The 27,807-nt window shown below is 39.4% G+C and overlaps 1 protein-coding gene across 9 annotated transcripts in view; it reads left to right on the plus strand.

Annotated features, from left to right (window-relative positions):
* LOC101173180 (microtubule-associated protein 4) overlaps positions 1–27,807 on the plus strand; it is a 201,890-nt gene that overhangs the window by 42,289 nt on the left and 131,794 nt on the right. For 8 of the 9 annotated variants that reach the window (XM_023950293.1, XM_023950294.1, XM_023950296.1 and 5 more), the window contains exon 2: positions 22,186–22,374. In XM_023950293.1, coding sequence (XP_023806061.1) covers positions 22,188–22,374 — 187 coding nt within the window. In that variant the 5' untranslated portion in view covers positions 22,186–22,187. Of the gene's footprint in view, positions 1–22,185; positions 22,375–27,807 lie in introns of those variants that run through there. The other variant, XM_023950298.1, reaches the window with a different exon arrangement.

The raw sequence follows: 27,807 nt of genomic DNA on the forward strand, positions 1-27,807 counted from the left end.
TAAAATGGTAGAAAAAATATTAAGGGTCCGAACTGGGAGTCGATCCGGCAACCTTGTGCACCATAACTTCCCAATGCATTTTAATAGGGCAAAAATTCCCGGAAAAACTGGAATATCTTAAAAAGTACAAGGATTAAAAGTACCAAAAGTCATAGCAATAATTAGCTGAAAGAGCTGAACATTTTAAAAGTTGAATGGTAAAAATCGGTTAAAAACTGTAGAAGGAGTTAAGTGCCGAAAAACGGCGGAAGATGAGCGTAATAAAGAATAAACTAGAAGGAGCTGCATTTCCAGAAGAAAATGCAGGGTTGAATGCTATAATGCTGAATGAAAGCTGAATTTGCTGAAGAAATGGCTGAAAAGAGCTGAAAGAGCTCAACATTTTAAAAGTAGAATGGTTAAAGTAGGTAAAAAACTGTGAAAGAAGTTAAAAAAAAAGATTTCCTATGTATTTTAATGAAGCAAAAATCCTGGGAAATCCCGGAATATCTTTAAAAGTTAAAAGATTTAAAAAAAATCATAGCAGGAAAAAGTTGAAAAAGTTGAACATTGTAATAGTAGAATGGCTAAAATAGGTCAAAAAATGTAGAAGGAGTTAAGCATGAAAGCTTAAGTTGATACAAAAATGACTGGACTGTTGAAAATTTGAAGATGTTGCTAAAATGGTTAAAAGTACTAGCATTGGAATCAGCATCATCAACTGACTCAAAAAAACACTTTGTTTGAGAGTATCATATTGTTAAAAGCTACATGTTCTAAGTTGACAGAAAATCCACTTTTTCCAAAATGGCGGCTTTCCTATTGATTTTATCTCCATAGCAACCATTTTATGTTTCGGTCGCCTGGGGATGACGAACAAATCGACGTCAGTTTCGGACAAATCGGAAAAAGTAAACCTTTGGACGTCCTTAGCAACGAAGTTTGTTTGCTAACCACGCCCACATTCCTTATATGTCCAGATCCAGTGAATTTCAATATGTTCAGTTCCAGCCATGGATGAAGTTTATTGCAACATTTGCTTCAGATTTTGTCAAAAAATGCCCACCAAACAGTAGGTTGTGTTGCCATCCCATAATAATTTCAAAACGTATGTTGAAGTCCAAAGCTTTGTGAGCATTTCAATGTTTGAACGGTGCCTCTAGCTGAAAGCTTGTTAAAGTTATAATGCTTGAAAGCAACAAAGGTTTTCAAGGATTCTCCATGTATTTAAATGAAGCAAAAATCTTGGAAAATCCTGGAAAATCTTGGAATATCTTGAAAAGTTCAAAGATTTGAAAGACTAAAAGTCGTAGCTGAAAGGAATAAGCTGAAAGGGTTGAACATTGTATTAGTAGAAGGATTAAAATACGTGAAAGTTTGAAGAAGTTTAAAATTGCCTCACATTTTGGCACAAAATGGCCGCCAAACTGTAGGTGGTGTTGCCATCCCATAATAATTTTGAACTTTATGTTGAATTCCAAAACCTTGTGAACATTTCAATATTTGAACGGTGTCTCTAGCCAAAAGAATGTTAAAGTTACAATTGTTTAAAGAAGCAAAGGTGTGGCCAATGGAGCAAAAACATTGGAAAATCTGGGAATATCCGGGAATATCTGGAAAAGTTCAAAGATTTGAAGGATCAAAAGTCATAGCTGAAAGGAATAAGATGAAAGGGTTGAACATTGTAATAGTAGAATGGTAAAAATAGGTGAAAGTTTGAAGAAGTTTAAAATTGCCTCACATTTTGGCACAAAATGGCCGCCAAACTGTAGGTGGTGTTGCCATCCCATAATAATTTTGAACCTTATGTTGAAGTCCTAAACCTTGTGAACATTTCAATATTTGAACGGTGTCTCTAGCCAAAAGAATGTTAAAGTTACAATTGTTTAAAGAAGCAAAGGTGTGGCCAATGGAGCAAAAAGATTGGAAAATCTGGGAATATCCGGGAATATCTGGAAAAGTTCAAAGATTTGAAGGACCAAAATGTCATAGCTAGAATAAGATGAAAGAGCTGAACATTTTCATAGTCGAACGGTTAAAATAGGTGAAAAATTGTAGAAGGAGTTTAACTGTGAACTTCTGAACGAAAAATTCTCCATGTATTTCAATGGAGCAAAAATTCCCGGAAAACATGGAATATCTTAAAAAGTAAAAGGATTTGAAAAACCAAAAGTCATAGCAGGAATGAGCTGAAAGAGCTGAACATTTTAAAAGTTGAATGGTAAAAATCGGTTAAAAATTGTAGAAGGAGTTAAACGCCAAAAAACGGCGGAAGATACTATAAAAACTAGAAGGAGCTGCATTTCCAGAAGAAAATGCAGGGTTGAATGCTGTATTGCTGAAAGAAAGCTTAATTTGTAAAAGAAATGGCTGAACTGAGCTGAAAGAGCTTAACATTTTAAAAGTAAAATGGTTAAAATAGGTGAAAACCTGTAAAAGAGGTTAAGCACAGTGATTCCCTATGTATTTTAATGGAGCAAAAAATCCTGGAACATCTTAAAAAGTTCAATGATTTGAATGACCAAAAGTAATAACTGTAATAAGTTGAAAGATTTGAATATTTTCAAAGTTGAAAGGTAGAAAATTTTGAAGCGTCCGAACCGGGTGTCGAACCGCGAACCTCATGTACCATAAGTTCCCAATGCATTTTAATAGGGCAAAAATTCCCGGAAAAACTGGAATATCTTAAAAAGTACAAGGATTTGAAAAACCAAAAGTCATAGCTGGAATAAGCTGAAGGAGCTGAACATTTTAAAAGTTGAATGGTTAAAATAGGTTAAAAATTGTAGAAGTAGTTAAGTGTCAAAAAACGGCGGAAGATAGTGTAAATAATAACTAGAAGGAGCTGCATTTCCAGAAGAAAATGCAGGGTTGAATGCTGTACTGCTGAATGAAAGCTTAATTTGTAAAAGGAATGGCTGAACTGAGCTGAAAGAGCTTAACATTTTAAAAGTAAAATGGTTAAAATAGGTGAAAACCTGTAAAAGAGGTTAAGCACAAGAATTCCCTATGTAATTTAATGGAGCAAAAATCCTGGAAAATCCTGGAATATCTTGAAAAGTTCAAAGATTTGAAAGACCAAAAGTAATAACTGTAATAAGTTGAAAGAGCTCAACATTTTAAAAGTAAAATGGTAAAAAAAATTTTAAGGGTCCGAACCGGGTGTCGAACCCAGAACCTCATGTACCATAACTTCCCAATGCATTTTAATAGGGCAAAAATTCCCGGAAAAACTGGAATATCTTAAAAAGTACAAGGATTAGAAAAACCAAAAGTCATAGCTGGAATAAGTTAAAGGAGCTGAAGAGTTTAAAAGTTGAATGGTTAAAATAGGTTAAAAATTGTAGAAGTAGTTAAGTGTCAAAAAACGGCGGAAGATAGTATAAATAATAATAAAGAAATAAAGAGAAACAGGAAAACAAAGGGTTGAATGCTTTACAGCATTCAACCAATAAAGAAATAAAGAGAAACAGGAAAACAAAGGGTTGAATGCTTTACAGCATTCAACCAACTAGAAGGAGCTGCATTTCCAGAAGAAAATGCAGGGTTGAATGCTGTATTGCTGAATGAAAGCAGAAATATGAGGAAAAAGCTGAACATTGTAAAAGTAGAATGTCTAAAATAGGTCAAACATTGTAAAAGGAGTTAAGCATGAAAGCTGAAATTGTTCAAAAAAATGGCTAAACTGTCCTGCAAAATCCTGAAATATTTTGAAAAGTTAAAGGACCACAAGTCAAAGGTGAACATTGTAAAAGTAGAATGACCAAAACAGGTCAAAATTTGTAGACGGAGTTGAGCATGAAAGCTTAAGTTAATGAAAAAATGGCTGAACTGTTGAAAATTTAAAGATGTTGCTAAAATGGCTAAAAGTGCTAGCATTGGAATCAGCATCATCAACTGACTCAAAAAACACATGTTTGAGAGTATCATATTGGTAAAAGCTACATGTTCTTGGTTGATAAAAAAAATCCACTTTTTTCAAAATGACGGCTTTTCTATTGATTTTATCTCCATAGCAACCATTTTATGTTTGGGTCGGCATGGGATGACGAACAAATCGACGTCAGTTTCAGACAAATCGGTAAAAGTAAACCTTTGGACGTCCTTAGCAACGAAGTTTGTTGGCCAACCACGCCCACATTCCTTATATGTCCAGATCCAGTGAATTTCAATATGTTCAGTTCCAGCCATGGATTAAGTTTATTGCAATATTTGCTTCAGATTTTGTCATAAAAAGGCCACCAACATTAGGTTGTGTCGACATCCCATAATGATTTCTAAACGTATTTTATAGTCCAAAGCCTTGTGATCATTTTAATGTTTGAACGGTGTCTCTAGCGACAAGTATGTTGAAGTTATATTCGTTTAAAGAAACAAAGGCTTCAGATTTGAATAACAAAAAATGGCTGCCAAACATTCTCCATCCCATAATGACTACTTAACATTTGACAGTAAAAGTGGAGTCACCTGCTGCAACAGGTGACATTCTGTCACATGTTGAGCCTCAAGATCAATTCTCTCAACTGTGTATGTGCCATTAGTCATAGCACACTCATCAATGTGTAATGGTGAGTTACGTTGATCATCCGCTTGCTAGCTGAATGACACAGCAAAATATTTTCATTTTAACAATATCACATGTGGTGTGAAAACATGATAGTCACTTCTCGTAACAGCCACCTAACTCATGGTTTGGGAATCAACACTTTCCCATGAGCCTTAGCGGCCGTGGGCGGGGCTAAGGCCCGGGTCCCAACGCTTGTCCACAAGATGGCTGCGGAGCACATGTTTGAACTGCAGCTTCCAGCTACGAGGAGGAAAATAAAAAAAAACATCAAAACTAACTTAGATTTGCTCCCACTGTTTTTTCTAACATACATTGAGTGTTTGTGTGTGTGCTTTAAGCTGCTGTGATCATTTTAACGTTTGAATGGTGTCTCTAGCTAAAATTGTGTGGAAGAAGCAAAGGTTCTTGAAAAGATAAAGGAACAATGAATGAAAGCTGAATTTGCTGATGAAATGGCTGCACTATCCTGGAAAATCCTGAAAAATCTTTAAAAGTAAAAGGATAAAAAGTCAAAGCTTATAAGTAACCCCACCTGAAAGAAAATGTTTCCATGTAACGAAATATAATTGAGTTAGTGGAACTGAATTTTATCAAGAAAGGTAAGGTAAAAAAACATGCAGAAAAAGTCAGATGCTGGAATTGAACTCAGAACCTCAGTATTATAAGACCACTTTCTAAGCCATTGAGCCAACACTTCTGTGATGATAAGATGCAGCCGGTATATATTAATCAGGCTTGTCGTGTATCATCTTATTGGGAAAAGCCGAGTTGAAATGATTTCAAGCCACAGTTCGTTATTTACGTGGAAAAAACGAACGACAATTTTCACTTTTGAAAAGTCAAAGGATTTGAATGACCAAAAGTGGTGGTAAAAAAGGATTCTCAATGTATTTAAATGGAGCAAAAATCTTGGAAAATCCTGTACAAGCATGGAATATCTTGAAAGGTTCAAGGATTTGAAAGACCAAAAGTAATAGCTGAAAGGATAAAGCTGAAAAATCTTAACATTGCAACAGTAAAATGGTTAAAATAGGTAAAAACTGAAGTTAAAAATCGCCTCACATTTAGGCAAAAAATGGCCGCAAAACCGTAGTTGGTGTTGCCATCCCATAATAATTTCAAAACTTATATTGAAATACAAAGTCTTATGAGCAGTTTAATGTTTGAACGGTATTTCTAGCTAAAGGCATGTTGAAGTTACAATGGTTGAAATAAACAAAGGTTTCAAGGATTCTCCATGTATTTAAATGGAGCAAAAAATCCTGGAAAATCCTGGAATATCTTAAAAAGTTCAATGATTTGAATGACCAAAAGAAATAACTGTATTAAGTTGAAAGAGCTCAACATTTTAAAAGTAAAATGGTAAAAAAAATTTTAAGGGTCCGAACCGGGTGTCGAACCCGGAACCTCATGTACCATAACTTCCCAATGCATTTTAATAGGGCAAAAATTCCCGGAAAAACTGGAATATCTTAAAAAGTACAAGGATTAGAAGTACCAAAAGTCATAGCAGAAATAAGATGAAAGAGATGAACATTTTAATAGTAGAATGGTTAAAATAGGTTAAAAATTGTAGAAGTAGTTAAACGCCAAAAAACGGCGGAAGATACTATAATAATAATAAATAAAGAGAAACAGGAAAACAAAGGGTTGAATGCTTTACAGCATTCAACCAATAAATAAAGAGAAACAGGAAAACAAAGGGTTGAATGCTTTACAGCATTCAACCAATAAAGAGAAACAGGAAAACAAAGGGTTGAATGCTTTACAGCATTCAACCAATAAAGAGAAACAGGAAAACAAAGGGTTGAATGCTTTACAGCATTCAACCAATAAACATTTTATGAAGACTATTTATGAATCTGCTGTGTTCTGATCATGGAAAACGTGGCTGATTTATAAATAATAAAATTACAAACACATTGGTGTAGATTTTATGTATTTGTTGATAAATAAACCCTCAAGTCATTAGTCCACGGCAATATTTGGTTGAATGCTGTAAAGCATTCAACCCTTTGTTTTTTCCTCTTATGCTATCTTCCGCCGTTTTTCGGCACTTAACTCCATCTACAATTTTTAAGCTATTTTAACCATTCAACTTTTAAAATGTTTAGCTCTTCCAGCTTATTCCTGCCATGACTTTTGGTGTTTCAAATCCTTCAACTTTTTAAGATATTCCAGGTTTTCTGGGAATTTTTGCCCTATTTAAATACATTGGGAAGTTGTGGTACAAGAGGCTGCCAGTTCAAGACCCCGTTCGGACACCTCAAAAATTTTTCAACTATTCAACTATTAAAATTTTCATCTCTTTCAACTTATTCCAGCTTTGACTTTGAAATCCTTCAACTTTTCAAGATATTCCCGGATTTTACAGGATTTTACAAGATTTTGCTCCATTAAAATACATAGAGAATCCTTGAAACCTTTGTTTCTTTCAACCATTGTAACTTCAACATGCCTTTAGCTAGAAACACCGTTCAAACATTAAACTGCTTATTATGGGATGGCAACACCAACTACGGTTTTGCGGCCATTTTGTGCCTAAATGTGAGGCGATTTTAAACTTCAGTTTTTACCTATTTTAACCATTTTACTGTTGCAATGTTAAGGTCTTTCAGCTTAATCCTTTCAGCTATTACTTTTGGTCTTTCAAATCCTTGAACCTTTCAAGATCTTCCAGGATTTTCCAGGATTTTCCAAGATTTTTGCTCCATTTAAATACATTGAGAATCCTCGAAAACCTTTGGTTCTTTCAACCATTGTATCTTCAACATGCCTTTAGCTACAGACACCGCTCAAACATTAAATTGATCACAAGGCTTTGGACTATAAAATACGTTTATAAATCATTATGGGATGTCGACACAACCTACTGTTTGGTGGCCATTTCATGACAAAATCTGAAGCAAATATTGCAATAAACTTCATGCCTGGAACTGAACATATTGAAATTCACTGGATCTGGACATATATGGAATGTGGGCGTGGTTAGCAAACAAACTTCGTTGCTAAAGACGTCCAAAGGTTTACTTTTTCCGTTTTGTCTGAAACTGACGTCGATTTGTTCGTCATCCCCAGGCGACCCAAACATAAATTGGTTGCTATGGAGATAAAATCAATAGAAAAGCCACCATTTTGAAAAAAGTTGTTTTTCTAATTTATAACATGTAGCTTTTACCAATATGATTCTCTCAAACAATGTGTTTTTTTGAGTCAGTTGATGATGTTGATGCTAGCACTTTTAGCCATTTTAGCATCATCTTCAAATTTTCAACAGGACATCCATTTTTTCAACAATTACAGCTTTCATGCTTAACTCCTTCTACAAATTTTGACCTGTTTTGGTCATTCTACTTTTACAATGTTCACCTTTGACTTTTGGTCCTTTAACTTTTCAAAATATTCCAGGATTTTCCAGGACAGTTCAGCCATTTTTTCAACTATTTCAGCTTTCATGCTTAACTCCTTCTACAATGTTTGACCCATTTTAGACATTCTACTTTTACAATGTTCAGCTTTTTCATCATATTTCTGCTTTCATTCAGCAATACAGCATTCAACCCTGCATTTTCTTCTGGAAATGCAGCTCCTTCTAGTTATTTTTGTGCCGCTGAATGATTTACGGGCTCTTGCGAGGAGGCATTTTTTTTTCTGTAGTTTTCTCTTCTACCTTACTGAAAATAGCTTTATATATGAATCTGTCCGTGTTCCTGGCAATAATTCAACCGTTTTTCATGGGATCAAACCGAAAATGAGCAGAAATGCAGCATCACAGGACAGCAAGGAGGAGGAACAGACGTCTCAGAAGATTTCCTCTGGATGTCCCTGACCAGACATGAACAACTTGTGAGTTTAACTTAAAGTTTTTTTATTAGTTCAATTTAAGCATTTGTTACTAATTGTGCTCAAGGTTACACAGTCTGGGCACAGGAGACTGAGGTCCTGGTGTTTCTTTTCTGGCTGGCGTGTGGCACATCTTACGGTGTAGTAACCAGAGCCTTCGACATGCCACGGTCCACTGTGAGCGACGTTGTCCACAGGACGGCAGACCGCATCCTCCAGCTGATGAGCAGGGTCACCCAGCATCCAGTGGGAATGAACTGCCATTAGTCACCTCAGGTTTTTTAGCAGCTCTCTGAGTCTTCCACCTTCCAAAAGGTCGTAGGGAGCATTGATGGCTGCCAGTTAAGAATAAAGGCCCTAAAAGAAAATGCAGCTTGTTATTTTAACAGGAATCTTTTTTATTCCATTCAACTGCAGGCTGTACGTGACTAATGCCAAATTTAGAGATATTTTTGTTGGGAATCAAGGATCAGTCCATAATTCACGGGTTCTACGTAAAAGCCCAATTTATGTAAATCAAACATACCCACCTGAAGGATCCTTTTGGGTGATGGTGGGTATCCCTGCATTGCTCTTCCCATCACGCTGCTGACACCCTACAGGGAACCCATGAGGAATGCGGTTCAGGCCCGTTACAACCAGCACCACGCCAAGGCATGCTCTGTGGTGGAGAGAGCATTTGGCATTATGAAGATGAGGAGGAGAGCAATATTTCTGTGGGGACTGGAAGTAAAACCAACCTTTGCAATGAAAATAATTGCCTGCAGTTCAGTTCTGCTCAATCTGTGCATCAGCGAAGGGGACTGCTTGGAGCCACAGATGTTGAGCCACACCAGGAACCAGTAGGACGGGTAAAGTGGCGTCCGTCTGCGAGGAGAAATCTCTGCTTTCCTTTCAGCTCCAACTGTGACACACATGACTCTAGAAGACCAGGATTATTGTTAACATATATAAAATAAATGTTAACATATAAAACGAAAATGTAAATATGTACATTTGATATTTATATGAAAATTCTTTTGAGATTGTTAAAAATGGCTCAGATTTAAATAATACACGTAAATAATTCATTTTTGTTACTGCATTTATTAAACAAATTGCAAAAACAACGACGACGTTACATTTTGTGAACAATATTTTAAACCCAGGTAAGCTTAACAGACTCTCCTGTCACTCTTTGTCCCTTCGTGCTCTTTCCTCCTCTCCTCTTTCAACAACAACCTTTACCCCAGCATGACAACGATTACAGTTTTATGATAAATAAATACAAATCTGATCAAGTGTCTCTTACTCCAATCCGGCACGAGCTTGCCTGATAACAAACAGGCTATCTTTCTCCATCCACAGATGGATCAGATTTTCCTTATCCTCGTCAGTCCCTACATATATATACACATTTAAAAAATGTGTTAACTTATTACTACGGTTAGAACTCACTCATTTTTTTATGTAATATCAACAGCGTTTGTTTTTAGCATTCTGTGCTAATTCGCGCTAGAGTTAGCTTTAGCATTACCGAAATTGATGAGCTTCAAAACAATGTAGATAGTCGATTGAGGAATATAACATATTAAACACATCATCTTACGTATTTACAAATATATTTTACAACAGATACTTGATACTTTTAAATATACTTATATTTTTAAGTCCTCTTTCTCGCGCAACCGTCCGTCATCTTCGAATAATTCAAACGCAGTGTATTGTGGGTCACACGCTATGCATTCTTGTATGAACGCAGTGCATTCTGGGCAATATTTGCCGATCGAGTGAGCATCGATCCACACTGGTTTTTCGTAGAGAATTCTGGGAAATTTCTAGTGCACATTATTTTTGAACTGTAGATTCGGACAGCACTGCAAAATGGCGACTGCACTATATAGTGCACTATATAGGGGTTAGGGCGGTAATTCGGACACAGCCCATGAGTTTCTGCTTTTTTTTGTTTGGATGCTGGTGTGCCGCGGGATTTTTGTCAAGGTTAAAGTGTGCCTTGCCTCAAAAAAGGTTGAAAAACACTGATGTAGAGGATTAAGTTTATTTTAATTTGGACAACGTTTTTATTATGTTTACGTATCTCTGCCACATCACGTGCAACTGCTGTCTGTAGCTTTTCAATGCTGAAAACTTCTCTGTGTATAGGAAACCCACTTCCAACCTCCCTACCTTTTCTCATGCACCTCTCACTTCTGATTGGCTAAGAACATGGAGAAAACATGGAGATGCAGAGTTGCAAGGCTTTATCTGTCAAAATAAACAAATTTTAAGTTGACCTCATAGTCGCTCATTGAATTTAAAAAAAATTGCTTGGTCCATCAGTGTGGTTGATGTGTTGTCGACCCCTAATTTAAACCCTTCATCAAAGCTAACACATAATATCAAGTCATAAGGCATCGAATTTTTCCTACATAAACCCTGGATGAGAAAATAAAAAAAATAAAATACTGCATGTTTTTCCCTTTATGCTGAAATGCCTTTTTTTCATTTTGCTTATTTCGAATGTGATTAAATTAAAACTGATAGAAAAAGGTCATTTTGTTTAGCTCTACTCATTGGTTATTGTACTACAGTGTAAACCAAAGTATAGTTTTCCATTGCCTATCCTAGTTAGTTTTGAACTACTAACGTTTAACTACTGCCTTGCTCAGTTATGTTTTTCTGACAGTTGGTACTCATTCTTGGATTACTGGCTTTTTTTTGAAAGCTTGTTAATTTGTGACAAGAAATGACTAGTGATCAGACTGATGATCGATGACTTTTTTTTTTTATACAATTAGTTTTGAATAACATTTCCTGTGAGAACAGGGTTTTTGCAAACTTCCCATCAAGTTTCTGTAGAAAGGTAAAGGCATTGAGTTGAGAGGCAGGACCTCGGGATAACAGCAAGGGCAGAAGTAAATTAATAACTTTACTAAGATGTTTTTCACTTTCATTTTACCTTTTTCTACTTTTTATGGCTTCACAATGAGATTTTAAAGATTTGCTTTTCACATAACTAATTTGATATGGTTTGATTTACTATGATTATTATGTTAGTATTGTGATTGATCAAATTAATTATAGTAATATGTATACTGAGTTCTGCAGCGGGGTTTAATCTCATTGGTCCTTGGATTATGTATTCACTGATGTGTTGAACTTTTGATTTCCAATTGCCAAAGATTTTGCGATAGTCCTTCTCCATGGCCTCACCGAACTCCTCCCAGGGCCGAGTTTTTGCCTCCGCAACAGTCCGGGCCGCAGCTTTCTTAGACTGCCGATACCTGTCAGCTTCCTCTGGAGTCCCACAAGCCAGCCAGGCCTGGTAGGACTCTTTCTTCAGCTTGACGGTATCCCTTACTTTCGCTGTCCACCACCAGGTTCTGGGGTTACCGCCGCGACAGGCACCCGAGACCTTGCGACCACAGCTCTGAGCAGCAGCAGAGACGATGGAAATGGAAAACATGGTCCTCTCGGACTCGATGTCCCCAACCTCCCTCGGTGCCTGTTTGAAGTTCTCCCGGATGTGGGAGTTAAAGAATTCCCTAACGGAGGGCTCAGCCAGACGTTCCCAGCAGACCCTCACAGTACGTTTGGGTATTCTAAGTCTTTCCGGCCTCCTTCCCAGCCAGCGAATCCAACTCACCACCAAGTAGTGATTGGTGGACAGCTCTGCCCCTCTCTTTACCCGACTGTCCAAGACACAGGGCCGAAGGTCGCCTGAAACAACTACAAAGTCGATCATTGATCTTCTACCCAGGGTGTCCTGATGCCAGGTGTATTGATAGACACCCTTGTCCTCAAACATGGTGTTCGTTATGGACAAACTATGACAAGCGCAGAAGTCCAATAACAAAACACCACTCGGGTTCAGATCAGGGGGGCCATTCCTACCAATCACGCCCCTCCAGGTGCCACTGTCATTGCCCACGTGGGCATTGAAGTCCCCCAGGAGGACAATGGATTTCCCTGTTTGGGCACTTTCCAGTGCCCCTTCGAGAGACACCAAGAAGGTTGGGGACTCCAAACTGCTGTTCGGCCCGTAAGCTGAATCCACAGTCAGAGACATGTCTCCCACCCGCAGGCAGTGGAACTCTCGTCCACCGGGGTGAACTCACGAGTAACCCCACACCAGCCCACCGCCTCTCACCTTGAGCTAATCCAGAGTGGTAGAGAGTCCAACCCCTCTTTAAGGTCTGAGTTTCAGAGCCCAGGCCATGTGTGGAGGTGAGCCCGACTATATCTAGATGGTATCTCTCAACATCTCGCACCAGCTCAGGCTCCTTTCCTCCCAGAGAGGTGACGTTCCATGTCCCAAAATCCAAGTTCCATGACCGGGGTTTGGGCCGCCGAGGCACCCGCCCTCTACTGCCACCCAAACCACATTGCACCGGCCCCTTTTCAGGTCTCCTACGGGTGGTGGGCCCATGGGAGAGTGGTCCCACGTCGCTCCTTCGGGCTGAGCACGACTGGGGCCTGTGGGAAGAGCCCCGGTCACTAGGCGCTTGCCTGCAAGCCCCAACCCCGGGCCTGGCTCAAGAGTGGGGCCCCGGTGACGCCAATCCGGGTGACGTAATTGGGTCCTTGGTCTTTCCTTTCATCAGGGGGTTCTGAACCGCTCTTTGTCTGGCTCGTTACCCAGGACCTGTCTGCCATGGGAGACCCTACCAGGGGCTTAAGCCCCAGTCAGCTTAGCTCCTGGGATCACTGGAGCTCTCAAACTCCCCCACCACGTTAAGGTGGTGGTTCAAGGGGGAGATTAGATTAAATCGATGTTGAAAAATACCATTTGGCTTGAGGCAAGGTACATTTATTTTACTATAACGTAAAATCATTCAAGTGCATCACAGCGGACAACAAACGTGATGTCAGCTAAAACTAATCATTCCATCACTCCAGTCCAATGTGTGGAAACACCTTGAATTTAGCAAAGACATATGACCATACGGGGTGCTAGAATGTTCTCATAATGTTCCCTTTGGATTAATTGGATGATGAAAAACAACAGTGGGTTGAACTTTAGGAAACTAAAATGTTAATGGATTTGACATTTATTCTTGTTTACTTGTTTGTTTGTACACATTTATTTTGCACTTGATTATTTTGGAAGAAGTCCAAGGAATCTGGAAAACTTCACCTGCACTGTTCAGTACCAGGTATTTCTCTCTGAGTCACAATTGTTGAAGTTTAGGCTGAAGATGTCCTCAATCCATTTTAGGTCAGTGAATCGGATCAAATCGGATCGTTCAAAATGAACCAAAATTGATCATGAATCGTATCATCGACCACAAATTGTGATATAAATCAAATTATTAAAATGAATCGTCACACCTGCTAGAATTGGTTTTACGAAATCTAGTGCAAATGTTTGTATATTTGTTTTTCTAATCCTTTTTTTTTGTTGTTACAACAGACCAAGCTGCTGTGTGGACACAAGTTAAAACCTCTCATGTCACAGCCCTTCATGAATTTGTGTCTACTGCCAGTGTCTGTTGAGGGATTAGCGTCTGACCTCTGTTTGTGTACACACGTGTGGTCGTGTGTGTGTGTGAGCTACTTTGCATTCCATTGCAATGTGTAAAGCTTCACAACAATAGGGCAAAGAAATGGTGTGTGGGGGACACACAGGGCATCTATTCAGCTCTTCTGCTGTCTTTGTGATAGGGTAGCAGGACATGATTGGGGGCGTTGACGCAACTACCTGTCTGTGTGCCTGTCTGCCTGCTCTCTAATGTGCACTCTAATGGACTTGCTTAAGTGCTGAATTGCAAAAACATCCTGAGTAATTTTATTACGAAGTTCCTAACACTACCTCTTTGACTGGGCTGTCAGTCAGACCCATTGTGAGCTCCATAACGACCTTATGTGGAGCTCAGGACACCAACAGGCTACAAATGAGCTTTAACCAAACGTCAATATCATACTGAAAGTTGCGACAAATCAGCAAGCAGATTCAGATTTTAAAATTGTCAGGTTAAGCTTTTTAGTGTTCGTATAAATCCTGTGATGTTGTTATGAGATTACAGCAGCTGCAGTGATCCAAGCAGCAAAAGGGGATGGTTCCTTGTGTTAAGGTATGACTTGTTTTCAGAACCACAAAGAAAAATGTATGCCATCTCCATTGTATTGTAAATTTGGGATCATAAAATGTGCAATGGCCTAAACAAACATTTGAAACAGCAGAATCTAAAATGGACTGCAACAACAAGGAATTTATCAAAATGTTACAATAGCGAATAAAAGATAAAAAAAAAAAAAAGTACAGTTGTTGGAAATTATCAAAAGAATCAGGACTTTTGAATTTTATGTAAAAATCAAGACCAAAAGAAATAGAAATAGTGGATGGGGTCCTGTAACCCTTGTTCGATCCTAGGCACTTTAATATTGGGAGTGGGGTCATCTAGACCCCATAAGACAGTGCGCTAATGGAATGATGGCGCAGAAGTAGAGCTCTGCCCATTTCCCGCGATCCCTTTGTTTACATTCTCTCCTGCTAGTTTACGGTCCCTCACAATCCAAAGCTAGCATTTGCAGTTTTGAGCCAGATACCAGCTTGGATAAGTAAAAGAAAGACGTACATGGATCTATATGTCAGAAAATGGATGTATTGAATTGAATCGGCTAGTTCAAAAGGGGCCCAAGTCCAAGAGGTTTGTTTTTCCAGGAAATGATTTTAATTGCATAGCTTAAAGGGAGGCTACACCAAATGATTAATACTTTACCCAGATTTAGCACCAGTTCATAGCTTACAAATGCTGTAATATGAAGCACCTAACTTTTAAAATTTCAGAGGACTAGCAAACTAAAGTCTCTGGACTTGGGCCCTTTTTGAAATAAACAGGGGCGCTGCCATATTGGATAACTAGTGCTGCCATCTATGGGATAAAGCAAAACCTATGCAAGAGAGGCCCACGTCCAGGAATTTTGCACTTAATGCATTTTAAATGCCAAGCATAGTCAATGCATTACAACGGACTTGGGACTTTTTTGCACAGAGTCAGATAGCTTTTCCCTTGAAGACCATAGGGCAACCTCAACCACCAGGAGCAATATGGGGTTCAGTGTGTTCCCCAGGGCCACTTCGACACATGGGAGGCCAAGGCGGGAACCAAACCTGCACCACGGCTGCACGATAGACAGACAGGGACACTAAATAGTGTGACTGTCTTTATAGTGTCTTTGCTTGTGTAGAAGTGCATCATGCCAAAACTCACTCTCAGCTATTTTTGTGACTGTTGCAAATTGACCTGAAAGGAATGTCGGTGACACCATTTCAAAATGCAAATTTGAGCATAGGAAAATGTTTATACTACTGTGGACAAGGTTAAATGCTCAAACTTAAATTAAGAAGGTTATCTGTTATGGGACAAGGGAACTAGAGTGTTTTTTTGTTTTTTTTTTGCACCTGTAAGGTCCAGTTATAAAAATGTTGTTTTACACAGCAATAAATGTTTACATTTTTTACCAAACCAAAATGGAAGTCGGCTCTTAAGTTGTGTTTCACAGGGTGTGGACAGGTATTGGGTTGCCAGTTTTAAACATTACTCATTGCTGTTGGGATGCAATGCTCCACCTGATAAATAGTTTTCACTGTTTTGGGGAAAAACTTAAATGTAATTTGTACAAAGGCAAAAACTGATGCTTTTCCAGATTTAATGAATACTTTTAGTTGTTTCCAATCTTCTCTTTCAATAAACTTTTAAGTTATTGCCAACATTTTAAATACGTAAACTTTAAAAGGTGCTCAACTGGTCATGCAGGGGGAAAAGGTGGCCAGAGGCAGAGAAACTAGGTCCAGACATTCCAGCAGTACAGCCTTCTGTTCATGTTAGTTGTTGAAAGTTTATCGGGTTTCTTCAGCCAAACTAGTTTAAGGCTCCAGTTTAGAGCTATTGGCTTCTGTTAACTTACTTTATGAACCACCGAAGCTCCACACGAACACACAATTGATCAGGTATTGTGATGTTAACATGAAGGAAAAAGCTTGATAGTTTTGTTGGTCTGGTGATGCTGTTGGTTTTTTGAACACGGGTGTTGTATAAACAAAGTGTTTTGATTATTAAGGATGCAAACAAATGTCACTCATGTCTGTGTCTATCAGATCTATAAAAACACCAATCTCTCAAGATGACTGAAAACCTTGAGTAGTAATAAAAGTTTATGCTGGTTTTTGAAGCTCTTTATTTAAATAATCTGGGACTAATATTTTAGCAAAACTTTTTGCTTTTTTGGTCTTAATATGAAAACCTACCCGTGGTTATTGTGCAAGATCACTGAAGTGTATTTTTAATAAAAAACATTTGTATTTTAATATGATTCCACAAGCGGTTTTGAACAGTTTTTTTTCTGAATGAAGGCGTAATGATTGAATTATTGTCAGTGTCAATGGAAATCTGCAGGAAGTGTACAAGTAGAGGAAGTGGCCTTTGGTACAAATGAACACGCACACTGAGGTGCACGTTCACATACGTCACAATGTAAGAACAAGCAGCAAAAGGGCTTACCCACTCGTTTTCGTGGATTAAGAAGGGCTGGTGCTCAGAGAGCAGGCTTTTAGGGAAATGCTTATAAATGCGTGAATGGATCAAAATACCTCTTTGGGGAATAATATACTGAAAACCTCAAACAAGTTTTTGCATGAAATAGGCCCTTTAAATCAAACCGTGTCATCTATTCTCTGATGCAGTTTGACATAAAACCTTTTTCCTACTTTAACATCTGCTGAAACCCATCCATGCTGTTGTGAATTTTCATTTTGTATTCATGAATGTAGGCGTTCGTTCTCTGATGCATGCAGTTGGTTTTCATCTGTTTACATTTACTTACCTGTACTCTGATGTCTTTGGCTTTTTTTGCTTGTCATATTTTGTACTACTGGCTTGTAGGTGCTGTGGTTCATAGTGGTTTGCTTTAGAAATATCTTTGAAAAAAGTTAATAAACTGCCTAGAAACCACAAGGAATAACCTGTGCCTGGTCATTTCCAGCCAGAGAAAGCCCATCTGTTGATAACTGTCCTTCTGTTGTTGATTAAGGGTTTTCTTGGGTTATATTCCCAAAATACTGACTTCCTCGATCTGCATGAGTGCACCATACTGTAGTTTTGTATAATGATATACTCGTGTAAAAACAAAAACAAAAAATTAATCCTCCCACGTACCTGCAGTATTGGTCCCATTGTTTTGTTTAGGAAGTGACTTCATCAGCCTTGCGACTCTGCAGAGACATCCACGTTACTCTGGCTGCTCTGCCAATGTGTTTTCCTATAATCTCAGGTTGACTCAGTGGTAATTCAGGAATGTAAAACTGCTCTGCAGTGGTTTTACTGCCACGCTGTCCTTGAATAGATTAAAGTTCTACACACAGAACACACACAAGGTAGATGTGTTATTTGTCCGGGGTTTGTGTATGGCTTCGAAATCACTGGTGGATGGGCCATGTTTAGAGGGAGTTTTCCCCTCTACTGAAACCCTTTGTTTGTTCAGTTCAAGGTTCACACCAAAAATAAAGTCAATTCAGTCGCCATTTTTTTTTACAATATGAAGGTCGGCATGTTGGAACCAGAAATTGTCAGTAAGAAGTGATTTGTTCGAATTGGTCTGAGTCAACATTTCTTGGGCAACCGCTCTCGCAAATTTGTAATGAGTAGGGTGGAAGTCCACACCTCTACCACTTGAAAGCAGGCTACACAAAATGTGTCAAATGTTTTGAATCTTTGATGTGTGACCGCATACATTTATTGAGGCATCTAATCGGTCCGTTTATAACTTTAATACATTTCACTAAAGAAAATTTTAAAAAGGATTATCAAGAACATATTAAAACAAAAAGGTAGCAGAACAAGAATGGTTAGACTGACAAATGAGACTTAGTAATCGCTGTTGATTTCTTCATAGAGGTCTCTGGGATATTTTGTTTTTTTTTTTGTTTTGTTTTTTTTGGAATCAGCAGATACTTCCTGTTTGTAACGCCGGGGGGAGGGATCCCTTAGTCTAATTCTCATTTACTGTCAATGGGTAATACATTCTACGACAAAAAGAAATGATCAGAAGCAATATTAAATGAGTTTCTAAGAGAATCAGGCTAAAATTGTGTTAAAAAAGAAAATGAAAATTGAAAGAAACAAGCTTAACAAATTTGGCTTTCTAGGAAAATTGGAAAAGGATTTATTTTTATATAACAGCTGGAGATGTCTGGAAAAAAACATATTTCTTATTGCTTGAGATCAGCGATCTGTGACTATTCGGTACAAAAATGTGTCTAAATCTTACACAAACTTTAATTTCAGTCAAAATAAAAACTGGTCAGACAAATCTCTGATGACTCTTACTTTTACACACACTATTTTTTTATTCTTAGTCCTTACACCCCCTTAATAGAAATGCCTTCTCTGCTGGATTTCTTGCCTCTGTTGAATTCATTTTTTTTCTTGTAGCCAGGGTCTGTCTTTGGGCATTGAGAAAAAGAAGCCAGACTCCAGCTCTAACCTAGTGTGGTAAAATGAAATAAAAACAAACACAAAAAAATAATCACATTTTTTGATGTTGCTTTGGTTTGTTTTTATCTGTCCCAGGGATCCACGTCAGCTTTAGAGGGATCTCCAAACTAATGAAAAAGTTGTTCTCCTCTAGTCATGTGGGCTAGAGGGATGGCAAACATATTATTACACAGTGTTTTGAAACTTTAGATGGGTCTCAGGCTGCTGTCGGTCAGATCAAATCATATGCCGAACGCCACAGATCGTTTGGCCTGCGGCTGGCACTGATGGTGTTCCATCTTATATAAACATGCACAGATGACGGCGGTTAATTATAGAAACCGGTGCAGCACTTGAGAATGGATAGCTTTGCAGCCGGTGTCTCACAACACACCCCGACCTCCACCATCAGGGCACATTCACTGCTGCTCCCTATGCTGCTGATTAACTTGTCTTGTAATTCAACCAGCAAACCAAATGCTGATTGAAACTGGTTGCTTTTTTGGTGATTTTCTGTGCGTTTGTTTATAAATTAAATATTTAAAGCCTTAGTCACGACTGCTCTTACCTGTGGATAAGGGCTGTCTGTAGGTGAAAAATGGGCAAATCTGCATGGTGAATGCAAGTGACCTGCAGGAACTTCTAAGAACTTAGACCACCCGGTGAGTGTGTAAGGCAAAAATGTTCACGCACATTTATTTCTACAGGCATGCTCCAAACAACAGGCTGGGGGGAAGTAGGTCAGACGTAGCCGTGTCCTACTGATTTATCATCACCCTCCTAACTGCTCAGGAAATCTGTGAAAGGTGCTCGCCCATTGGGTGAGGAAATTAGACAGTCAGAGTGTAGTTTTGGTGGGCGACCTATGGGGCATATCACATGCACACCCTGTAAAGCATTTGCATGTGGTCAATAAGGAGCTAGTCCGCGCATCTTACTGATGGCTAGAGTGCAGGCCACCACACAGCATCAGGCTGATATTCCATAACACATGCAATATCAGCCTCTCTTTGACACTTGTAAAGTACCTCCAGCACTGCTATGGTCTTTGACCATTTACTTTTTTAATGTGGTAAAATGTAGAGTTAGGCAACCAGACACTTGATTTGATGTTTTGGAGTTGGCTGTATGTAGATTTGAGCCTGTTAATCCAGTAAACCATTTGCAAGGGCACAGAATTTCTGCAGCAAACATTTGTTTGTATAGCAACTGGACTGAAAATCCAGCAGAGGGGGTAAAGAGCTGTTGTGCTGTGACTGCCTCTGTTCTACAATGTTTAGCTGCCTCCCATTGGATAATTTTGACCTGCATGTAGTGTTTGATCATTGGGACTCTTGATTGTGATGTTAAAAAAAATGAGCAAGTTGTTGGATGCACAGAAAGACTTAAAACTGCTGGCATTGATGATAATCTGGTTTTAAAACGGGAAGATGGCATTACAGAAATCAAAGAGTTTCTTTTAGGGTTTACAGATTTAAAGTCAGATGATGTCCCAGATGAGCCTTTAACTGCTCACATGTGTGTTCAGATTTACAGTCATGGCTGCTCTTCCAGTATTGAGACTAAATCCCAGGATCAACTCTGCCTCCTGGTGGTGCAGAGTGGTATGTCGTATAGATGACTATAGGACATATGGGTGTTAAAACTCTTATGTAAATCATTTTATAATGATGTCTGTTAAACAGGCTTTATTGGCATTATTGTGAGGCACAAACATGTCATGTTAAAATTCAAGCAATATTGTTTTTATTTCTAATATACCTCATGGTTGCTCATAAATGAGGCTGCATGCTATATGCCTTTTTCAAATCAAACAATGAATGTTATACAAATTTGTTAGACAACAAATACTAACCAGGGGTTGACATAGCCCAGAAATTTGCACTGGCCCACAGGGCCAGTAGTTTTTGAAACTTACTGGCCCTGCCTGAAAGTTACTGGCCCGACACCGCGCATAGCGGGACCCGCCGCTTCGCAGGTGCTTGCAACTTTAGGGGGGTCTGTGGGCATGCCCCCCCGGAAACTTTTAATATGGTGCAATTTGTTGCATTCTGGTGACATCACTTATTTCTACACTTTTCAATGACTGAAAATAGACCATATCAAACTTAAATCTGCTCTAGTCTGTTTCAGATGTTTTGAAGAGAGCACCGCAGTGTAGTAGGTAACACTAGTTCAGAAGTTTTCATGGTGCTTTTAACGGCAAATATCGCAATAAATCATAAACCTTAAATGTGTTAAAACAATCTAATGGCAGCTTGAACCATTTAACGAATCAAATAAATCCCTTAATGCATTTGACCAATCGGATGGACGCCTTCACATTGTTGACCAATCAGATGGAGCCCTGTTATGTTAGATGTTTGTAACCTATGTCAACGTGGGTCATTTGGAGTATAATTTTTAAACTGGGAATGGTTATTTGGTTATTTTGCTGTTTGTTTATATACCGCAAATTATATCGTTATCGCAATTTTAATCTCTGATATCGCATATCGCGAGTTTTCCTCATATTGTGCAGGTCTAACTGAGATCATTCAGCGAACTAGAAATACTTACTGCTTACAGTGTTGTAAAGAAAAACAAAATTAAGTAGTTTAACATTCTACTGCATTTGAGTCTGAGATTCAGGTATTTGGAGTTGCCTTTGATTCTTTGACATTCAGCTTAAAGCTTAGTGGATACAGTTTCATCTTCAATGCATTCATTAAATATCTTGCTGTCCATACTACTAATTATACCCACTACTCCATCCAACATTTTCCTATCTATTCCTGCCATGTCTTCCACATCTCTGACATGCTTCAGTCTCTCTTCAGTGACGGTGTCGGATTTATAATCAAATGTAATAATAACCCACTGGCTTGTGCCTTCGTTGTTGCTGTTTAACATTGTTTTGTATTGAATTGTTACATTTAATAAAGTTTGAAAAAAAAAGTAGTGAGCGCGTGCCGCGTGGTGCTCGGCAGTGAAAGCCGCGCGCGCGCAGGCGGGAGAGAAGGAGAAGTGATCAAAGGTTTCCCATAGAAACCCTTGAAGTCTGAACACAGGACTAGCAGAAAAACTAAATTATGAAGACGAGGTAAATCTACACGTTTTCGCAAAATTTACTTTATTGAAAAAGGTGAATATATAAACCGTTAGATATTTTAGTGGCCCGAGCGGACAAGTGAAAAGTAAAGTCTTGTGGTCCGCACTGCTCGAAAAACAGGACCGGGCCAGCGGACAAATGGCTATGTCGAGCCCTGCTAACAACTAAGTATTTATGTTTTATTATTTCCCCCACTTGCAGGATTTAGATTTGCGAGGTGCTGACTCTTCCCTCCTTGTCTTCTGTTGCAGTCATGGCTGAGTTGGACCTTAGCCTGAGCGACGCGCTAACGGACAGTGTTCCTCAGTTGGGCCAAGAGAGCCAGGTGAATCAGGACTTTGTGGCTAAGCTGGAAGCGGAAACCTTTGTCGATCAGGTGAAGGAAACGGTGGGAAAGACAGACTTTATCCCCTTGTTGGACAACGATGACAACACGGCAGGTGAGAACAATGAGACTCTCATCCCTCTTGACTAAATGCACTTTATCAAAACTTCACTGTGGTTGGATGGAGAAACTAGCTCAGCAAATCCCATCTGTCAATATTACAACACATTACTTTTTGCAGCTTTAAATCAAACTAATCAAAATGTCTTTTTGAGTCTGTGATGGATCGAGCGGCCAATGAGGACAACAGAAGTTTATCAAAAATGAAAGTTTTAATTTTTCTCAAAAAATGTAAAAAGATGAACAAACTGGGCCCTTAAAAGAGGTCAACAGAAACATAATTAACTCAGGCAATAACTTAAACTTAACCAACTGAACAGACCAAGTAACAGAAACAAACTGACCTACCCAAAGACACAACAGGGGAACATATATAGTGGCTGATCAGACCACTTGAGAAACATGGGGGGAACTAACATGACTACAAAAGACATTTAACAAGGACTATAAAGACAAGACTAAACACAACACTTGGTCTCCTAGTGGAAGAGAAAAACATCAAAAGCTGAACAAAATGAATAATGACCAACAGAAGCAAAGCAAATAAACATTAAATAGGTCCATTGGTTTCTCCCCTGGAGGCTTCAGTAGATGGTGCCTTCCTAATTGCCTGGCTGGAGTATTTAAAGGCTGTGAAGACTTGAGCTCCTCCTTTGCCAGTCCTCACAGCACAGCTCCAGGAGCAGAACCTCAGCCACACCCGTAGCGACCGGTAGCACCCTCAGCACTGGCAACTCAAAAATAGGTGACATTAATTAAACAAACCAAAATAAGTAAACTAAACAAGTGTACATGTGCTAGAAATTATTGAAAATAGATGATGAATGTATATTTTAACTCAAAGAAATGTGTGCATTTATTCAAGAATAGAGAATCTGAAATAATAAAATTAAAAAGAAAGTGTGCAATGCTGAAGGGAGGTTACCGCCATGTTGTTTGTGGGTGTGGCAGGGTATGCTGCCATCACAGAGTCTGTGATAAAGAACCATGGATTAGGTGTTATCTACTATCAAAACCCAAACAGGACAGAGTCTGTTCTGCAACCTTAGCTGCAGCTGTTCTTACATGACTTATGCTAGTTGGCACTGCTGGACACTGGCTGCCATGGTGGATCTTCTCAGTTGTCATTCAGCTGTAGGGACAACAATAGCTGGGAGACATGCAGAGTAGCGGTCAAAGCCTTGAACATCCAAAATGAGTGGGATGTGGATATGACAGAACTCTATTCAACTGAGAAACACGTTCTGCCGTCAAGCTTTATTTCACAGATCTTCTCGAGTCACTCTGGAAGGTCTTCTTTGCTTACAGGTTGTGTTGGAGACATGGTCATGGTTTCAGAAAGATCTTCAGTTAGAGACTAGCAGGACAGACGTGAGTCATTGCATAACTATTGCTGGTGCACCAAGGCCTGGACAGTTGAAAACATTGATAGCAAAGCAGTGTCTATGGTAACAATGGGGGGTGTCATAGTAATTGGACTGTGACCCTAAACATGGTTTATATTTTTGTTGTTATCTTTTTTACTCTGCCTTTACTTTTTATATTTTATTAGTAAAATAATATGGAAGGTAACTACACGATGCATTTGCATTTTTTTTTGATGCACTTCTATGGAAGAAGAAATACTGTATTTGGTGATACAATTCAAACTAAGAGAAGCTAAGAGATCATGTGTATTTATTTCAGAGAGCTTTACAGAGGTGTTAGTAAGTACGTCACCATGAGATCATTTAAAGACTCTCCCAGTACGGTGAGGTCCACCATCTACTGGTGGAGCTGAGTCTGAATGACGGCCACCCCCAGCGGTACTTCCGTCTCGCTGTGACCCATTTTGATGACTTGCCGACCCGGATTATTCTGAGGAAAAAATAAGAATCTCAATGAAAATAAGAAGAAAATCATAAAGTTTAGGAGGAGAACAATGGTATTCTCCTCATATGTTGGTTTAGGACTTCATACACTGATGACATCATCAACATGTCACCAGCCAAAGCAGTTTAATGTATGCCTACAGATGTTGGCAGCAGTCTGATCAAGTCTGGCACTGGAGGATTCCTGTAAAAGCTTAATGTTGATGCTATCCCGATCATTCACTCGGGTATCCACAGTGAAAGAGTGGTCTCTCTAAGTCGCTGTGTTGGGTCACCGGAGAGGTATGGCTAGGATCAAGGGTTTGGAGCGCAGACGGATCAAATGAAAGGAAGCGACAGTTAACCAGGGATGACTCAGCTCTCAGGCCTGTTATTGTTACCCAGACAGTTTGCTCTGACAGTCAGGCTGTGTGGGCATTCATCAGTGACACCCAGCTGCAGGACGGACTGTGGGTGGCTTTGGCAGTGATCAACTGTGACATGCCGCATGCATTCGGATGATCGCAGACATGCTGACACACAGAGTGCCAAGCAGCACAAGAGCTAGACAGACTCTGGTTTTCTCAGTCAGCAGAACAGCGAGACAGTGGAGACATTTGATTTTCTATCCCACATTATTTTGTGGTGTACACACAGTTTAAGACACGCTTGTGATGTCTGCATATCTTTTCCTGTTTTTCCTGTCTGTGTGAACATTAATAAATCATACCCCGGCAGCGTGCGGGTGCAGGCTTTTACGTGTCTGTGCCTGCTACTGACAGCATGCTAGGCTGTCGCTTGGATGTAGTGGAAACTTGAACAAGAGCTGCTTTTTGGTCTATTTAGGCAGAGATTGGTAATTCATGAGAGCCTGAAGATTAGATCACATGTACAGTATGTATGATAATATCAACACAATATCGGATAATTAAAAGCATGTGCATTAAAAGATAATTTTCCCCAGATCCCCTCGGTATAACCTTTCTTGGTCTTGCAGTTTCATATATTGATTTTTCTTTTTTAACAGCGCACTGTATTCTGCTTACTGATTAGCCATAGACTGTTGTCAATCAAAGACTTGCTGGAAAAGCTTGTACAGCAGCATTGATGAATCAAGTTTATCTATAGGTGTATTCAACTGGAAAAATCTGTTGGGCCGGACCCAGTCCGCTTAATTTGGTCTGGATGGGGTCCTGAACCTTCAAACGGACCAAGACCACCACAAAAACTGCATCTGAGAGCGGTTTCTGTTCCTGGACCAGGGTCCAGTTGATTTTAGACTGACATTTTGGACTGGGATAACGGGGTAAACAAACTCTAGTTCACTTTAAGCAAATCAATTGTGTACAGTCTAAATACACCCAAAGATTCTAAATTTAAATAGGAAGAATTTGTCAATGCTCCTTCCAGTAAGTAAATGATTAAATAGTGGATAATGGTATCAACAAAAACATTAGCATATTAATTCTTTGCAAAAATCTAGTATTGCTTTTTTTCTTTTTTTGAGTGTGAACAATTGATGATATATGGTATATGAGTATATGGAGTGATATTTCTGCCACCATGTTGCACACAAAACTTTCTAAGTTGCGGGTGAAAATATTAAATATTTGCTTTTCAATAATTTATTATTCTGCTTTGATATTTTTTTTTGCTTTCAAAAACGTTTTTTGTGTTTGCAAAAGACGTGTTTTTGCGTGTGTTGTGTCAAATCTACGGTGGCCCAGAAGGGTCACAACACAACACATTAACTTTACACACAACACATTAACTCACAACACAACACATTAACTCACAACACATTAACTCACAACACAACACATTAACTCACAACACAACACATTAACTCACAACACAATAACTCACAACACAACACAATAACTCACAACACATTAAATCACAACACAACACATTAACTCACAACACAACACAATAACTCACAACACATTAAATCACAACACAACACATTAACTCACAACACATTAACTCATGGCCCAGAAGGGTCACAACACAACACATTAACTTACCTCACCACACTTTAACTCACAACGGAAGTAAAGCAGCAATTGAAGTGCTTTTATTCTGAAATTTGAGCGGCTAACTACCTAACAGAAAGTAACGTCACAGTGAGCTGTGGAGGGAGCATGATTTTTGTTAAGTAGCAGCTAGCAGCAGTGTTGCCAGAAACTTTCTCTTTATTACGGTTCTCCTTCCTCTAAACACACACAATATGAACGCAAACTCCTCCCTCCGCTCTCACACCCCTCTCTGTCGCTGCACGGGCGCTCCTCTCATCTCCTTTCTTCCGCTCCTTCCTCTCACACAGGCACGTGCGGTCCCCAACACACACACACACACACACACGCGCGCACACACCCACACCCACTCCGCAACACTAAACACCAAGAATGTGGAGAGATGGGGTTTAGTATTTTGAAGAGTTCTACTTGGTAATCATGTTTCCATGTTTGAGATCATGAGATCATCCCAGAGAAAGTCTCTGCTTCAACTTCTGCAGTGAAAGCTGCATCTAAATCTGACGCCGTGTTTGCATCTCTCTGACAGAGTTTGAAGCCAAAGCCCCTCCCCCGCCTCACTACCTGCTTTTCCTCTCTACCTGTTCACATCCTCTGCAGCTGAGAGTTGTTTCCCCCCGCGCTCCTCCAGTGTATCCAACACAGACAGCGCAAAATACGGTCATCATGGGTTGACACGATGGTCGGCGCGCTCCGGCCTTGCTCACGGAAGAAAGAGCCGCATACAGCGGGGATAGAGCGGGTTAAGAAAATGAATGAAAGAAGGCCGGTCCGCTGAAGAAATATTCAATACTGTCCTCCTTTTATTAGATCAGGAGAAAGAAGAATACACAGCTTTCGTTGAGTTTTTTCCCCCTACTGGACTGATTTAGCAGCAGATCCGATGATTTTTCAAAATAAAAGATAGTTCAGACTAATAATAAAAGGATTGATAAACACAGACACCGATCCATGTAGCGATCGGACCATAACTTTAGCTGGTATCTCCTCCTACACGCAGCCGCAGTGTCAGGCTTTAAAGAACACAATTTCTAAGAGGCGGGGTGTCGCACACCCCCAACAACAGGTTAGATGACAGAGCCCGTTAAGCGTCTCTGCCTGGTGCGTTTACTGAGCTTCAGTACATAGAAGTTCAACAGCCACACAGCCTCACGTAGTCCGCTATTATATATTCATGAGGGGAAAATAAACCCGCCGAACCGACCTTAAAACCGCCCAAATTATGCGAACCCGGCCAAAGCCATTTTTGCCCGCAAATTTAGAACCAAAACCGCCCAATCTGGCAACACTGCTGCTAGCTTTTCTTGTAGAAAAATCATGCTCCCTCCACAGCTCACTGTGACGTTACTTTCTGTTAGGTAGTTAGCCGCTCAGCCCAGTGGAAATTTCAGAATAAAAGCACTTCAATTGCTGCTTTACTACCGTTGTGAGTTAATGTGTTGTGAGGTAAGTTAATGTGTTGTGTTGTGACCCTTATGGGCCATGAGTTAATGTGTTGTGTTGTGAGTTAATGTGTTGTGTTGTGAGTTAATGTGTTGTGTT

Source organism: Oryzias latipes, chromosome 20, assembly GCF_002234675.1.
Source record: "Oryzias latipes chromosome 20, ASM223467v1".
Lineage (NCBI taxonomy): Eukaryota > Metazoa > Chordata > Actinopteri > Beloniformes > Adrianichthyidae > Oryzias > Oryzias latipes.